The sequence below is a fragment of the Xiphophorus maculatus genome, chromosome 8 (genome assembly GCF_002775205.1).
Source record: "Xiphophorus maculatus strain JP 163 A chromosome 8, X_maculatus-5.0-male, whole genome shotgun sequence".
Taxonomy (NCBI): Eukaryota; Metazoa; Chordata; class Actinopteri; order Cyprinodontiformes; family Poeciliidae; genus Xiphophorus; species Xiphophorus maculatus.
The window spans coordinates 9,645,339-9,663,284 of record NC_036450.1 but is presented as its reverse complement, the minus strand read 5'-3'; the positions used below and the strand labels follow the sequence as shown (position 1 = coordinate 9,663,284).

The following is a 17,946-nucleotide window of genomic DNA, read 5'->3' as shown; positions in this document are numbered from 1 at the left end:
AGTCAAGTCTCAATGTATGTTTCCTGAAAGAAAACACAATATCAAATTGTCTCACATGAGAGCTTAAAATTGCAAAACGCTAATGAAGATCAAAATTAGCATGCTGTACCACTTTGCACTGAAACAAGTCTCAGGGAGAAATGTATGCAATCGGTATGCTCGAATATGAAATCTCAACCGTTTGCGGACAGTGTGTGCAGAATCTCCGCATTTCACAGAATATAACCGTTATGCGTGATTATATGGGGGCAGTTTCTTGATTCGGTCCAAAGCCCCTTAAAAATAAAATAGGACAAGGTTGAGTCAAAATAAGTGCAATAGGTGGAAGAGGAAATGGTGGATAAAAGTTTAAATTGTACCTTACCAGAATAGCTGTATTGTGGATATTTAAAACAAAAAACTAATCAACGATTATTGATATCAACTGATATGAAATGCTAATATTGTAATATGTTTTTCAGTCATAATGCCAAGCCCTATTCCCTACACTTAACTCTCACTTCTGATCCCTAAATTGTTCCTCGTGCAACCACATAAACTAATGTTTGACTGAATCACTTGCATAATTCTAGATGTTAAAAAACTAAATCATTGGTTTACTGTAAGATGAACTCTCACACATTGCCAACTACAAATATATGTATTATTTTGAATGTTTTGCTAATTTCCACAAAATCAGTATGTCTATTGTACATCCACATTAACAATAATTTTTGTATAGCGCAATTTATCATAAGATCAAAATCAAGTACATATTGAATAATAGAGATGCACAATTACACACATTTTCCATCTCTCATAATTGCCTTTATGTTTCCATCGATTACTGCAAATCATTGAAGTCCTAAAGCAAGAAAGCAACTCCAGAGCATCACAATTTTTGCCTTGGAACTGTGCTGTTGATGGCATTTTTACCCAGTTTATGTTTTATTATTACATTAAGAAGACTGTCTTTAATTAAAGCAAGTGAGGCCTGCAGTGTTTTAGATGTCATTATTATAATAAACAGTTGCCTGATACAAAAGTGGTTTCAGTAAGAAAATCCATACGAGTAAATCGTTGCACTTCTTACTCACATGAATTGATGCATCTATAAATGAAGTACATGACAAAAAACTAATTGTGGATATGCATAATTTCTCCTTATTTAAAGCCAAAATGTAGTCAAGTTGAAGACTTGAACACCAAAGTGTAACTCCTGTCTCAGAGGTAAGCAATGACCACTTGGCAGTGTAGAATGAAACTTCCTGTTGATGTACAGGACACCTATTCATCAGATTTTTGTTGAAAGTAAGAACATCATGACATTTGCTTGTCTGACTCCGACTCTGGTCAAAACATCTGCAGTCTGACAGACCCTCCTGTGTGGTGCCCACCTGTGAAATTCCACTAAAGCCACAAAAACGCAGACTGGAACTGGAGAGACACAAGTGGATTTATGGTCATGTTGGTTCAAAACCATAACTTGCTTTTTTATTGGGTTATTAAATGAATTTACTGAAACATTTTATTAGCATCAACTAACATCAGTGTGAGATCTACTTTAGCCTCACCTTCTCAGCTTAAAAGCTACATTCACAACATTTTTGGAAAGGTTTTATAGGCCACGGAGGATATCTAAAACATGTGCTGTACATTTTAAATCAACTACAAAGAGAATCCATTGTGGAAAAAAGAACGAGACAAATAATCAATAATAATTCCTTCCAGATTCATATTTGGCAGCAGAAACAAGGCCTTTCAACACTTTATAAGGAGGCAGAAACTATTAATGCTCTGTGCTAGAGCTTGTGGACAGGTTTGGCACTGGGTTGCTCGGCCCAAGTCCAGCCAGGTTTGGCAAGTTACTAGAAGTGCTGGATTGAATTCATATCTGCCACAACTTGCACCAGTATAAAGAAAGCATTAGCACAGGGTTCCCCATGTCCAACCTTTGAGAACTACTATCCTGCAACCTTTGGATGCATCACTGCTCCAATACACCTTAATAAAATGGCTGAATGCCCTCGTAAGTACGTCATTAAGCACTATAGAGATCTGGTAATGAGCCACTCATTTGATTCAGGTGTGTTGGAAACAGGAAAGTTTCAGAGTATTAGCTAACAAGGAAGTTAGGTACCCCACATTGTCACAACAGTCAAAGTTGCAAGTACTGTATATGTTTTTGTCACAAAATGTCCATTTAATTTCAATAATATTCCATCACGGCGATTGTTCGCTGTTGTGTTCCCTAACTGACTTAACTTTGGCAAAGCTCTAGGCCACAGGTGTCAAACTCCAGACGTGGAGGGCCACTGCCCTGCAACTTTTAGATGTGCATCTGCTGCACCACACCTGAATAGAATAATTGGGTCATTAGCAAGGCTCTGGAGAATTGATCTACACAAGGAGGAGGTAATAAAGCTATTTCAATCCAGCATTTTATACCTGTGGCACATCTACAAACTGCAAGAGTGGCCCTTGAGGACTGGAGTTGACACCCCTGCTCTAGCCACAGTAAGAAAAGCCTTACTGTGTAAGGCTTAGACTGCTCTTTGGTAACAAGAGCCCTTTCTCCACTGTCAATTGTCACGTTAGCTAGTCTGTTTCTGTTCTAGCCAAGTTGGATGAATCTCCATTGCAGGATGCTAATATGGGAAGGAACATATTGCTCTGATCATCTAATTTGTAGAGACACTCAGCAATAGAGAACCTCGAGGTTGTGGTTTTGATAAGTTACAATCCGGAAATCCGGCGCCTGCAGTGACTGCATGCAGTGACATCAAGAGTTAAAGTACTGCTGAAGATATTTATTTTTTATTCATTTGTTTTTTCAATAGATTCAAAAGACAAAAAAATTGTTTTGGCTTAGAGTAATAAACGTAAAATTTTCATTTGGAGTCCAGAAACCAAGATGAAATGTCTCCTACAGCTGAAAATGAGTGCAGTTCCATTCAGGCAAGTTTTTGTCAGAAACCAATTATAAAAATAAGCATCCAACATTTGACTGCTGAAATCAGAAAGAAGCAACAGGAAACTAAAATCTGCAGTGGTGGTTCTGAATATTTGCAATTTGTTCAAACTGCTGCCCTGACTGAAAAGACTAATTCTTGAAGCAAACACGCACAAACTGTAGTCATTCATATTAAGTAAAATGTGGCTAGTTATCTGTTATTTAAAGCAAGCAGAGCCTAGAGACATAAATACTTTGTTCAAGAGCCTGAAAAGCAAAATATTTAAAAAATGGGATGGGTTAATAGAGCAAAAAACTGTACTTATTTAACATTGATTAAAATTTTTTATAAAGGAAAAGATAAATTAGTACACTGTAGATGCTGAGCTTTTTTTTTACTTAAGTTACAATGGTTGAACACAGAGAGACAGCAGAATGTGTTTTCGGTGATTTTCCATGAGCTGTTTATCCGTAGCAAGGTTTCCTAATCAGATGCTGGATCAGTGGATGGAAACTGCCTGCTAAAAAAAGCAGTGGCAAAGATATCTGCTATTTCATCTGCAAGTACATTCAGGGTTGGTTTCACTTGAGTTGTTTTCTTCCTTGTAGAAAAAAACCTGATAAACCAGAAATTGAGTCATAAAGAGCGAGTACTAATTCTAAAATACTTCTACATCCTTTGGTTTATTAACTGACCTATGGTATAATGGCAGAAAATGCAGAGAAGGAATAGAAGTTGAATGCTGCTTCTCCATCTTCGGTTCTGGTTCTGGGGATGCAGAGAAGTCTACAACCAGAAGACCTAAGTGGTCCGTAAGGTTGATGTTTTTAGGGAGACCTGTGAGGACACTGTTGCAGTAATCAATGCGACTAATGATAAACGCATGCATGACTTTCCCTAGCTCTTGCTGAAACAACCTAAGCATTTGTTCAGTGCTTGGATGGGTTCAGAGTCACCTGGTGATATGGTAATGCAAAGCTGTGCATCATCTACGTCATTATGATAGCTAATCTTATTTTCTGCTATAACCTGAGCAAGTAGGATCATATAGATCAGTGTTTCCCAACCCTGGTCCTCAAGGCACACTGTCCTACATGTTTTAGAGGTTTCCCTGCTTTAATGTGCCTGATTCAACTGATTGCAGTTCAACAAACGCCTGTTGATCAGTCATCAATTGAAATCAGCTGGACTAAAACATGCAGGGCAGTGTGCCTTGAGGACCAGGGTTGGGAAACACTGATATAGATAGCGAATCAGAGGATTTAGCCATGGGGGACCCCACATGTGACTTCTGTCTGCTTTCATGAGAAATAACCTATCAAAACAAAGAAATTCTTGTTCTTTAGGTAAAATTTCAACCAACTGAATGCTGAACCAGATATTCCTACCCAACTCCCCTGTTGTTTCAGTAATATCTCATGGTCAAAAGTGTCAAATTCTGCGCTGAGGTCCAACAAAACCAGCAATGCGGTTCTTCCACTGTCTGCATTTATGTGGATGTCATTAAACACTTTGACGAGGCCAGTCTAAGTATTGTGGTGAGCACGGAAACCAGACTGAAAGACATCAAAGCGGTTGGTTATCGTTAGAAAGCTATTTAACTGTTCAAACATTGCTTTTCAATAATTTTGATGATGAATGGAAGATTAGAAATAATAGTGGAAAGAGTGTGCATGCAGCAAAAATGTTCATGTTTAAGAATCCAAGTTTTATATTTACAGCTGAAGATGAATATTTATTTAAAATTAGACTTAGTGAAACAGATATTCTATACTGGTATGTCTGCAACCTATGCAACATATTGTGTAATATCTGTCTAATCAGTATTATATAGCCTCAAGAAGTAAAGACATCTCAATCTGTCATCTCATCATCTCAAGCAAACTTGTCATTTTATGATATACATGTTTGGTTTTTAATTCAAATATATAGAGAGCCAAATGTAATTTGAAAAAAAATGAGCAAGTAAAATGTATGGATAGTTAAACATATTTTTCTGCTTCCTGACAGGAAATAAGGATCAGAATAATATTACCATAGTGCTAAAGAAAATTCACAATGAAGATTAAGTCAAAATGGAAACTTTTTAAGCATATCATCAAATACATAAAATCCCATAATTTACAGGGGGTGTACTTTATTCTCACCAAAGCTGTTTACCACTTTGTAGTTTTTTTTCCAATCAGTTTATAGCTAAACAAATTTGTCTGCTGCCAGTTGAAATTCAGTGACTGTTGCCACAAGCATGTATTGAAAAGCATTTAATGCATAGTAAATGATTCAATCCCATTGACTGGGCTTGCTTACACATTTATTTATTTTTTTTGCAGTCAGTATTGCAAACATAATTTAACTGCATTGTAGAATATCTTGGATAGAACTGGAATGCAACTGAATTTCGATCTTTTTAGAGACTAACACTAAGCAGACATGTCAACAGTGCAGACTTCAAAGAAATATGTAAAGTGAAAACACAATAATTTAGTCACTGGCTGTCATGCTAAACTCACAGATTACATAAAAACATCAAAACCTTTAAACTTTAAAAGTAAAACAGTCAGAATATGTACCTCTGGATTGAATATAAAATGTTGTTAAGAAGTGATGCAAATGAAAAGTGACATTTTGAATATTTTTGAAAAATTGCATTTTTATATAATTGTATGCTGACATTATTATTATTATTTTATTTTTATGCAAGTCTTGATTCAAGATTGGATTGTGCTTAGAAACATTGTATTATGAGAAGTATATAATAGACTTTTCTTTCTCTTGCTTAAATATTTCAAAGCCTGTTTGTGACACAACTGTTTGTATATCGTCAATATTTTTGGTTTGTTTTTAGTTTTGCAATTCCAGGTTTTACAAAGCCTAATTGCTCGGTAGGTCACTCAAACCATGAAACATTTGTATGAGCACAATGTTGCTTCTATGAGCTTGCACACATTTTCATGACCTGGTGTTAAGTCTGAGAAACAAGCTATTCAATCCCCTTTCGAGCTGCAGGAGCTTGCATTACACAACCAGGAAAAGCCTGAGGCACTCTCTACTCCAAGGGAGACATTTACTATGTGTACTTTTGGGGATCTAAAACCTTTTTCTTGGCGCACAATTGGCACCATCCAGTGGTATTAGATTCTACCTTCAATCAAATATCTTGGAAAAACAAAGGAACACAAACTGCGTCCTGCATAGCAATGGAAAATCTAATTTGCGACATCAATATATCATCGTAAGATTGACAGTGGGAAAGAAAAGGGTACTGTGATTAAATAAACCCAACATTTTGAAAATAAACTGAAGCTAAATATTTAAAGAAATGGAAGACTAATAAAGTTACAAATGTTTCACACATGAGATTGAAGAGGTTGGTTTATCGGTCAAACTTAAAGCTTGAATTATTAGAATTTATATTGACTATCTTCTTGATTGTGCTAAAAAAAAGTTGATTCTACATAAAATCCTAAACACAGGTGTCAAACTCAAGTCCTCAAGGGCCAGTCTCCTACAGTTTTTAGATGTGCCACAGGTATGAAACGCTGGAATGAAATGGCTTAATTACCTTCTCCTTGTGTAGATAAGTTCTCCAGAGCCTTGCTAATGACTTAATTATTCCATTCAGCTGTGGTGCAGCAGAGGCACATCTAAAAGTTGCAGACACCAGCCCTTGAGGACTGGAGTTTGACACCCCCGCTAACCCCATCATGCCACAGTCCACATATATATTGTTATTGATGTCCATTGTCAGTGGGGAACAGAATATTTGTATAATGGGTGTGCAGCTGCTGTTGCAATTAGGATACTGCGTACCAAAATCTCAGAGGAACGTGTCTAACTTCTATGAATCTATGCCATCTATGCAAAAGTTCTTAAGATAAAAGTGGATGGATGGATAGATGGCAATCAAATTTTGAAAAAGCAAGCACTGATTTTAAAAGTAGCAGGTACATATTTAGCTCACAAAAGAGACATTTATTACACGTGGAATGATTTTATTTCTGTTTATATGAAGCCTTTTGGAAAAGTACAAAGTAAAACTAGGAGGAACGCCATGTCTTTTTCTCTGGTGTCACATATCCAGACAGATGGACAGATAATGTCGAAGGAAATGCCAGACATAGAATACGCAACTGTTTGGTCAACAGTGGAGAGGAAATAAAGCACTTTGGTGTGACATGAGAACAGAGCAAGGCAGTTGCAAGAACATGTTGGAAATTCAATGATAGAGCTGAATATGCTCATTAAAATATGCATAACAACAGAAAGAACTCATTCATACCCAGGCATGACCTCTTGGAGAGAAGAACAGAAATGCACATATGCATGGAAACATTCATACACACTTGCAAACAATATTAAACAGCAATTACATGAGCCAGTACACACTGGACAAATATGCTCCATGCTGTAATTACACATGGAAAGTTTATTTCTACTGATCAAATGCCGTGTGATGCAAAATGAATTATCTCATAACCACAGATAAGACAAAAGAGAAGTAAATATAGACCTAAGATGATAAATAATTTCCTACCACATCAGTGAGAATGACAACACAGCTGTACTAGGAGTCATCAACATAACCTTGGTGTGTATGGTACAATTTTTGTTTTTAAATTACTGCGTTATTGCACTAAACATCTGTTTTCTTGGGTATTGAAAAATACACATTTTCTGTTAATATCTCACATGATGATATTTTCTTGGCATTACCTATTTAAATGTCCACATGATTCATAATTTGTCCCAATAAGGAATGTGTATCTTTTATACCAAAGCAATTACTTGGCAGTGTATTTAGCTTTTGCCTGAAGAATACTGTAATAAGAATAATAAATTCAAGCACAGGTCATAATGTATAGCTACCTTAGTCGAATCTTTGGTCACACGGCCATTAAAGTATGCTGTATATTTCATCATTGCAGGCATTTTGCTCTGACTCTTGCTGAATGGAGGGTCTGGATGGCAGCAGTTCTCTCCTGACTCAGTCTGTTTATTACAGTGTAATACTGTTTTTTCCTGTACAAACTCAATTACCCATTCAGTCATGTACACAAATAAAAGTAATGTTCAAAGTTGGAATGCATTTTTGAGGAATGGTTCACCGTTTTCTGGAGAAGAGGATGGAAAAAATCACATTCTGAATCACATTGTATAAATATGTAGCCGTAGCAAACAGCCTGGTTGCAAAAACATGCAGCAAAAGTTTGAATAACAGTGTAGTACAATATTTATTTTTGAAAGGCTGTTATGATTGATAGTGTATTAGAAATTTAAAGATTTGAAATTAGGGTTTGCATCTAACTCATGAAATAATACTTTTTTCAGCAGCTGTCCTTTAAAAGTAATCTTCCACATAACTAGTTGCATGTGAAAGTCACTATTTTCATCTTGTAAGCAAGCCACTCTAATTGGTCCATGTAAACATGTTCCTTTGGTATCTCCCTCTCTCTCTCTCTCCCTCTCCTCCCCCTACCTTCTGTTCTCTCCCATCACACCTGCAATTCATTTCTAATCAGCCATCTGGTCTTTGTTCAGTAATCAACCTCCCCAGTATAAATACAACTCATTTTCAGTTTTTCACTGCTGGTTCCACCTGTTTAATCATGTCTAGTCATGTTTCTTCCCTGTTATTCCTGGTTCCTGTTATTATTCTGCTCAGTCTCCCTGCCTTTTCTGTGTTTTTTTTGGGGGGGTGGAATTTTTGTTTTTTTCATTATTTATTAAAACTTTAACATCTACTAAATGTCTCAGTGTGCTGCATTTAGGTGCAATACCAGCACACAACATGCCAGGCACATCTAAAAAAAAAATTGAATCGTAATCATTCAGCATTTTCATCACTCATTTCACAAAATAAAACGTATATAAATTTGTTATACATGTTGTGAAATATTTCAACCATTTATCTTATGTAATTTTGATGAACATGGTTTATATAGAATGAAAATTGACAATTTGAACAGACACTAAAATTTGGGTTTTCATTATTTACAAGCTACATTCATCAAAATCTCAAGAAATAAAGGCTTGAAATATTTCACTCTCTGCATGATGTATCCGTGAAAGCGGTGGTCACTGGTTCAACACACCTGTATCTAATTATTTTTAATTAGCAGACCTCTACACAACTTTGACATGCTGAGGAGGTAACTGCACCATTTGAGTCAGCTAGAGCAGAGACGCATCTAGAACTTGAGGACAGTTGGACGCCCATAATCTATGTGGAACATTTCTCTTTCTGACATGAGCAATAAAAAATCCTGAACTTTTTCCATAATATTCTAATTTCTTGAGATGCCCCTGTAGTTGTTTAATTAAAAACAGATACTTTGCATTCTTTCAGAATGGCATGCTGTAAATGTGGCTTTGTTTGAGTTTCATCAAACCTTGCATTGTTTGACCAAGCAGAGTAAAAGCCCTGTTGTCTGTCAGTTTAAGTAAAAAAAAAGTACAGGGGTTTCAAGGTTGTCAAACAGAGGTAACATCATCATACCTTTAATGGAGGGGGAGAAAAGCCTTTCTCCTTTAATGCCTCATCTACTGATCTCAGTCGGTATCTCAGCTCTCCTTGTTCTCCCAGTAATGAATGAACTAAATGGGCTTCAAACATTCCTTCTTTGCTCTCACAAACTTACACTGAGACTTGCATTCATCACATTTCCATGCACCATTACACCCAGTGATGGGAGGAAAGAAACAACACTTTCATTAGCAGGTCTGCGCCACTGAGGTGTGGAATGTCCCGTGGGTTTCCAACAGCAGTGACAGAGAAAGCAGGCCTTCATGCAGCCATTGTTGTCCTGGAAAAGCTCACTTAGTGTAATGGGCGAGGCTGAGCCCACTCTTCAAAAGACAGAGGGCACTATCCAATAATAAGAGCAGTCATGCTTAGCCAGATTAGAGAACTGACTAAAGAAAGTAAAAATCTTTGTGCTTTGGTAATAATGAGCTAAATGGGCTTAATTTGTATTGACAAGCAAACGCCTAAATTAACAAATCACTTCGAAAGGCAATACCGCTCACTTTTAAACCAATGAAATTATGTAGTTGAAGACATGATTAAAAATTCACCTCTAAATCTAAATATTTTGGGCCATTTTTACTCTAAGTTAGGACAGTGATGATCCAAAACAATGAAATGTTCATCTAAGATCAGTGATGAGTTAAGTCAGTTTTTATGAAAGAAAAAAATAAATTAGGCTTCTAAACTCTGTCCTGCATGTCCCTTTGATAGAATGTAATATACAATATTTTTAACTGACTCAAAACGATTAACATTAATAGTGATAAAACCTGAAAAATATTATGTTGCCAACTGATGAAGGAAGAGAATTGCTTTGCACCTTGTACATCTGCCTGAAAAATCTGAAATTAACAGAAAGAAATCATAGGATTTTAGTGAATGCAAGTCATTTATAAAGCTCAGTTTTTGAAATTGAACATTTTGAATCATGCCCATAGAGCCATACCTGCACTTCTATATATAGATGATGACAAAGTGTGTCGCAGTGCCATTGAGAAATCTTACACGGGCATCATAAAATGAACTGTTTTCTTGACAAAGAAGATGTTTCATATTTGAATATATTGAAGGAACGTCCCAACAGTTACTCAACATCCAGAATAAAAGGATGTAATGAGTGGTTTTGAAGCTAAGATCATTTACATAAGAAACATCGGTGAGCTTCGTGGAGGTCAAGAAGTGAAAACAAGAGATTTTGCCAAGCCCACAAAAAATAGCTTCTAAGATTCCAGATTATAAAATGATAAATTTTTGAATAAGGAGGAAGAGGACCAACTCAAGACTCCGACAGTTAATTCTACAACAGGGGTAGATAATTGGAGCAGGGAATTAGCAGCCCTGAGGCTTCTATGAGTATTGTTTGTGAGGAAAAGGTTTCTTAGGCCAGAAAGTATTGCTTTGTATGTGGTTTTTATTTTTAAGCTGTTGCAAAAGGTATGTTGATGTATAGAGATTGCATGATTGAAAAATAAATTACCCCTCACGTATGTTTACCCAACAATAATTAACTTAAGCAAAGAATCAGTTTTTATTCTTTCATATTTGATGTACACATACTGTCTGAGTATTTTTCCTTCTTTTCTATCAATCTCTAGACAGAATTAGCTGCTAATGACGTTTTACCATTGGGAGACTAACTGTAGAAAGAATTACAGAGTGCAAGTGTGGTGACAGATGGTCTGTTCAGAATAACATTTTGACTACTGTAGTGCAGCTTTACCTAAACAAGGAATGGGCTTTGTGTAGAAAAGTGACACTCTGACAAACACTGTTTGTCATAGTTTGAGAAAATAAAATAGGCTTTTTTTGTGGTGTAATTGTTTAGAGTAATTGGAGTGCTGACACATAGGCATATCAGAGTAACAACGATAGTCAGAACAAGAGCAGAAATTGCAACATTTAATCTGAAAGCTGAGTTTTTGTCACAGACGTCCTTTAATCACGATGATGAAATACAAGCACACTGGGCTCACAACTGAGAAATTTTAAATGCCTAATGAGGTGCTGATTTCTCCAAGCTACTGGGCTCAGATGAGATTAATTCTCACTTTCTGCTCTTCAACAGATACATTGCCATAGAAATTGTTGTCTTAGTAGCTTACATTGCTTTCACTATTTTGTCTTTAGTGTCTGCAATTTTATATAATAGTGCAAAACTACATGTTTTAAACCAAGGCTTTTCAAAGTGTGGGGTGTCATCCCCTAACCCCATAAGGGGCGCCAGAGCACTTCAGGAGGAGCACAACATGAGGGGAAAAAAATTAAGCACCAAAAGTAACTGCGAACATTTAGCCAACTTCACCATGACAATGCCAAAAACAAAATGGATAGATTTTAACTACCTAAAGGTATGGTAAGTAAGGAGACAGAGTCTGGGCCAAGGAAAATAAAAAAGTAGGAAGTATGACCATGATTATTTATGGTTAAGATTTTCAGTTGTTTATTTGCTTTCTGAAGGGAAGGCTAGCTCTCCCACACTTTGAAATCCCCTGTCCCAGACGTAATGCGAGTACAAAAGTTGTGTTCACAGCTGCCTTTCTGTCATGCTTTTTGAAATAAGCCTGAAGACAACTGCAAAAATTGTGATATATGCCCTTTACTTTCCATATCTTAAGCTCACTTTAAGTGGGTGCTGTACATGAAAATATAAAAATGAAACATAACTACAGGGCCAGCTTGTCTAAAACTTTGTCAGAACTTTATTTCAGAACCCTACAGGAAAATGGAAAGGAATTACCAAGTGTGGAAATCTAACTCAGCTATGAAGTGATTATCTAACCAACTATGCAGATTTTTGTTGATGTTTTGCAAAAAATAACAAATTATGGTTCAATAGTGGCCCCAATTTTGTTTTTAATTGCACATCATAACCCAGCTATGTAACTAGGCATGATATAATTCTAGATATATCCTTAACGCACCCATGTGTTTTTAAGAGTGTCAAATATTTTCATTTTTCATTTTTAGCCAGTAAAAACATATCAGAGGCTATAAAAATGTAGAAATGGGGCTTCCCTCTCTTTCTTTGCAGCCTGATAAAACGTTTTGTTTCAGTCAAGAATGACGATGGGGCAATACCTTTTCACCAAGCATGTCTGTCACTCATCACTCTCTGCACAGACGTTTTACAGTTGAGTTAAACCAAAAGGCTTTTAATGGAACTGGCCCTTTCAACTATAATATGAAAGAGGGAGATAGAGGTTTACTGGAATATAGAGACAGCAGGGTGAATGTGTCTGCTGAGCTGCTGGTAATAAGATGGAAACTGAGTGTGAATATTGTGAAGTTTCAAGCTGTGCCGTATTTTTATGCAGCGTTAGGACAGAGGCTTGTTATGTGGTAGTGAAATTTATTGTTGAGCCTGAGGAGCTTTGTATGCCTTATTGAAGCAAAGCAATGATGATGCAAGGTATGTTCTTTTTTTTCTGCTGGCAATCTCCATTAACCCGAGTTATACTTCTAATAGCCAGTCTCATGTGTCAACGCAACAAAACACACAAACCCTTTGAAGAAAATTGGTTAAAAAAAATACAAAAGACATTTGAATTTTTTTGTACATTCCTCATCTAAAAAAGCTTGTTAGATAAAGGCCAGTGAGGATGTTTCCAACGTTTCATCTAAGACTATTTGGATCATAAACTTTTTCCCCATGGAAGAAATTACATCCATTCAAAAAGCTGTGCAAAATTACAACAAGATCTCTATTTCTGATTTTATCTCTGAAGGATTATACTGCACTGTTGAGGGTCCAGTAAGATCTACTTTAAAATAATGCTATTTGAAGCTTTTAGGTGTTGTGCTAAATGGCCAGCAGTAACTCCTTAACTCATGACCATCACAGCAGAAACTCCTCAGTAATATGGAACATGATTTCATAGTGATGGCTACCACTGAAATATGTTTATAAAGCCTGAGAAGGTCACAAGGGCACAGAGTAACAGACAGACAGGTAGTCAAGGGTACTTAAGTGTAGCCATCTGAGGAACAAGGCTGCTTTTCTGTGGTTCTGACTGGAGTTGTTAGGATCAATTTTTACTTAATACTAAAGAACATAAGGGAGCAAGTTGTTGAATGTTTGTACAACTGATTATTAACAGCACACCTTCTACCACTTTAATAATACGAAAAACAGCCTCTGTTGGATCTGTCTGTCTATACTCTCATCTGATCTGCATCAGTTTTCAGACTTAACTATTGTTTTGTTTTGTTTTTTTCAATATGAGCAAGAGATTGATTTAATAGTTACATTTCAACAGGCACAATATATAATCTCTACAATTAAGTGAAATGAGAAAGACCTGCAATTACATATGTGTTTTAATGAATAAGAATATAACACACTGTATGCTTATTAATTATGATGAAAAAATACATCAATTGAATTAATATAAAACTAATGAAGCTGATGTGTTCAGTGCTTTGTACTTAATTGTCAATACTGTTTCAGCATGCTTGACAACACATTCGGGTGTATAAATAAATAGTGATGCACAGACAAATCATCTGGTGAACAGAATCAGTCGATTATTTGTTTTGAAGGCTTTTTGAATAAGGAGCTCAAGAGAAAGGAAAAAATATATATTTTGTTCACATCAGTGAATGACTCATTTATTGGTGCTACCAGGTACTTTGGGTACAAGGTACAGCTTTGTTGGCTATAACAAAAATGCACATGAGAGAAAGTTGTTACTGAGGGAGGAAATCTTAAGCTTATCTGCTTTCTGTATCAGTGAGCTGTTTAAAAATGACTTAGATGGAACATGTGGATGAAAGACGCAAATTAAAAAAAGAAATTGTACTTTTTACTAAATGTGTGAGATTCATTTAGGTTGAGAGATCAACTCTCAGCAGATAACAGGAAGGCAAAAGCAAAGTTACACAGTTTTATTGTTTTGAGCTTTCAATTCAGCTGTGGTTTTATACTCCCCTGTCAATTTCACCTTTTTCCTCATCTACTCAAGAAGCCAATTAAAGAGATCTCCCTCTATCCTGGTGGTTTAATTAGCAAAACACATTCAGCTCAGTTACACTTTTAAGGCTTTTTTCAATTTCTTAAAGGTCTGTGTACATTATATAAAGAATAAATGCAAGCTTGTCTTAAAGAGATCTATCCTTTGTAAGATGAACAACATAGTCCTAAATATTCACTCTGCTAAAGACATGCATGTTCAGGAGAAGTAGCTTTAAAGTCAACGCTCAGAAAGTATCAAACTCACCTGAGAGAAATTGAGACCGTTGAGTGGATGGCATTGTTCCTCCACCTTCTCCACTGCTCCTGTTCTTTTCCTCATCCTCTCCGCCTCCTGGGCCAAGTACAGGTCCAGGACAGGCACCCCTCGCGTCTTGATGTCTGCCTCAGTTAACGAGTTCACCATCAGCATCACCCACACAGGACGCTTCCTTTCCCAATTCCCAGCTATTGCATTAAAGAGGTAGTCAGCGTAGAGTCCCTTCCCTCTTTGATCAGGGGTCATCCAAGAGGGCATCATCAGTTTTACGTACTCGAGGTGTCTTTTAAGTCTCTTGTAGATGTCTCTTGGTAGGACATCCTGTAGGTTTTCCCCATGGGGGAGCAGCTGACAACTGGTCAGGGCCGAGATGGTGTACGGGTCAGTCAGGTCCAGCTCAAAGTAAACAATGTTGCTCTCCTGGAAGGCTTGCTTGGAATTTTCAGGGATGAAGTCCCAAACACGGGTGTAGGGAACATGGATTGTACCATAAAAATAGGAAGGGGGATCCCGTTTGATTGTCCAGAGAAAGGAGTTTAGGTCAGCTTGCTGAGGGAAAAATGAAAAATATATGTTGATGTTTTCAATTTGTACACAATGCGACAAACCATTTATTTTATGCCTTTTCATAGGAATAAATTCAAAATATTCAATGTGGAAATAAATCCCCAGATATATGTGAACTGGATTCAGTAGTTCCTGGTCATTAAACTTGATGCCATTTCACATTGGCCAATTAATTTACAAGGTTCTCAAATGTAAGTTAGGAACACATAAATTCTATAAGAGAGGCAAGGTTTGAATTTGCAATTACTTTACAACCAACACCGAAATTGTCTGACACCTAGAACCTCTTTGTCTGCCTGTTAGTCTGCTAACAGACTGATAATGACTTTTTAACAGGCCACTTAGAAGCCGGGTTCCAAAGAAACAATACACATGTGGGTAATTGTCTGACTAAAGGGCTGTTGCCCATAATGTTTTGCATTCCTGTTGCCACTGAATAAAACTCCCTGAAAGGTCAAGGAAACTGTGCAAAAACAGACTTACTGTTAAAGTGACTAATGGGTAATCAGCAAAGAGCAGATAAAATAATTAGAAATAGAGAAAAGACGTCTTAATTTGAAACCTGTTTCCTCAAGGCTAATAATTAAAGCATAATGTATTTAAGTATCTCAACTGACACAACACTGACCACAAAAATTGCGCTCCCTTTGCACTGGCCGTATGTCTTTGAAAGTTGGCTGCCACACATGTAAAATGTGATGAGAACTGCAGGCTTTAGTTATATACTTGTAATTATGACAGCATGTAGCTCAATAAATTTACTATGTAACTTTCATAAATGTTCATTTACTTTGTGAACATATAACATGGAAGAAAAAAAGATAGTTTTTGGCTTTTAATGAAAGTTAACACTACAACAAATAGCAAATTCCCATATTTTCCCACTTGCAACTAGAACTTACTCAACTCAGTTGCGGTGTTATTCCTCAGAGATAAATCTAACATATCACTACCACAATCTCAATTAAATCAACTCTTACCAATTTCGCTTCACCCACAGAAAATAAGCGACCACACAGCATCATGCTGCCAACACCATGTTTCACTATGGAGATAGCATATGCTTAGCATGAAGTGCAGTGCAACTTTTTAATCACAGTGTTTAGATGTGTTACTATATAGAGTAATGGAGGCTAAATACATATATACACTATTTTTATCTTGTTTTATAATATTCTTTGCACTAGATGAAATACTTTGTCTTGAACAATCACATCAAATACCCAAAAAATTGCATTGCTTTATGTGACTTAAATAGTGCAAAAGTTTTGCAAGCCACTGAATTTGTACTTTAGCAGTCTTTGTTATAATTATTCTTAGGCTACTCAGATTTTCTTGCACGTCTAATGTGATGAGTAAACAAAATATTAAAAGTTCATACAATGCAAACAACATTCGGAATAAAAAAAATAAGGAATAATTATAGTCAAGGAGGAGTTCAGGTGGCGCTTTCAGATTCATTAAATTACAAATTTTAATCAAAACAGACTAACTAATTCATGTTATAAAACACTTACCTTCCTATTTAACTCGCAGCTGGAGGAATCCTTCAACCTCCACTGGTCTGCACGTACCAGCAGGATGAGACAGGACTGAATGAATGCGCCCAAAGTGCCCTGCATTGTAGCAAACTTGTCCAAGACAGCTCCAACAACGTGTTTGCAACAGCTCTGTTTATTTCTCCAGCCTACATGGAGAGCGGTCCTTTATTTCCGCAGCCCCGGCACCATGCGGTCACGTAAAATGAGCTGACAAGTATCCGACAAAACCGCCGGACATGGTCATGTTGACTGAAGCCTCCTGGACGCTGCTGCTTCTGTTGCCGTTTCACGTGTTGTTCTGGGTGAGGGAAGAGAGGTATCCTCCGGGGCTTTAACGCAGGGTCAGATCATCCTTCCACCGCTCCGCTATAAGCAGATTTCTTCACTTCTAAAAAGCTCTGTAATGTTTCTTTTGAAAGACAATTTGATCACAGGCAGAAGTTGCAAGTGAGTTTGATCCAACAGGTCCGAATTGAGTACGCGATTCGAAGTTTAAAATATACAAAGTAAAAGTCTGTGTTGCAACTGTTCGGTTGCAAGCCCAAAGTAAGTGAGAAAAGTTCTTAGACCAAACTTCTTTGCAGTTTGCGCTGCAGGCTCGCTGCTCAACGTTTGTGCGTCTCTGTGTCAGTGTGAGAGCACGCAGCTCCACTACCCCCTTAGTTTACCCGCATAATCCCACCATCACGACCCCCATTCCACCCTCTCTCACACACACGCACACTCTCAGAGGCAATAATCTGATTAAACATCACCTTGTGCGCATCATTCATATAAACTATGTAAACACACCACACGCGCATTGTCCACATATTTTGCATTTCCCCTTGGTTTAATCAACACCAATATTGGCAAGTTATTCCAAGTTAGACTGATCTCTTGTTGTGACCCCAGGAGGGCCAAGACAATCATGGGTGACAGAAAATCCCGGGGATTACTTACAAACTACAGGCATTATTAACATGAGAAAACCTGCAATGACAATGTTTTATTCTGGGGGTCTGAGGACAAAGATCCACCTTTTCAGACGGTGTACGCTTCTGCTCCTTCGTCATGTTGGACATCTTTTTTGGACACAATCATGAGATGTTTAAACATTAAAAAGAAAAAAAATATATATTGAAGAATGTGCTTTAAAAGCAATGGTTTAG

At 37.0% G+C, this 17,946-nt stretch overlaps 1 protein-coding gene across 1 annotated transcript in view; it reads right to left on the bottom strand.

The window, feature by feature from the left end:
- The window catches only part of trabd2a (TraB domain containing 2A), a 52,305-nt gene extending 34,894 nt beyond the window's left edge, over nt 1-17,411 (bottom strand). The window contains exons 1-2 of the mRNA XM_023337965.1: nt 16,772-17,411; nt 14,676-15,236 (exon numbers count right to left, since the gene is read on the bottom strand). Coding sequence (XP_023193733.1) covers nt 14,676-15,236; nt 16,772-16,876 — 666 coding nt within the window. The 5' untranslated portion in view covers nt 16,877-17,411. The remainder of the gene's footprint in view (nt 1-14,675; nt 15,237-16,771) is intronic.
- Between the last annotated feature and the right edge of the window lie 535 nt (nt 17,412-17,946).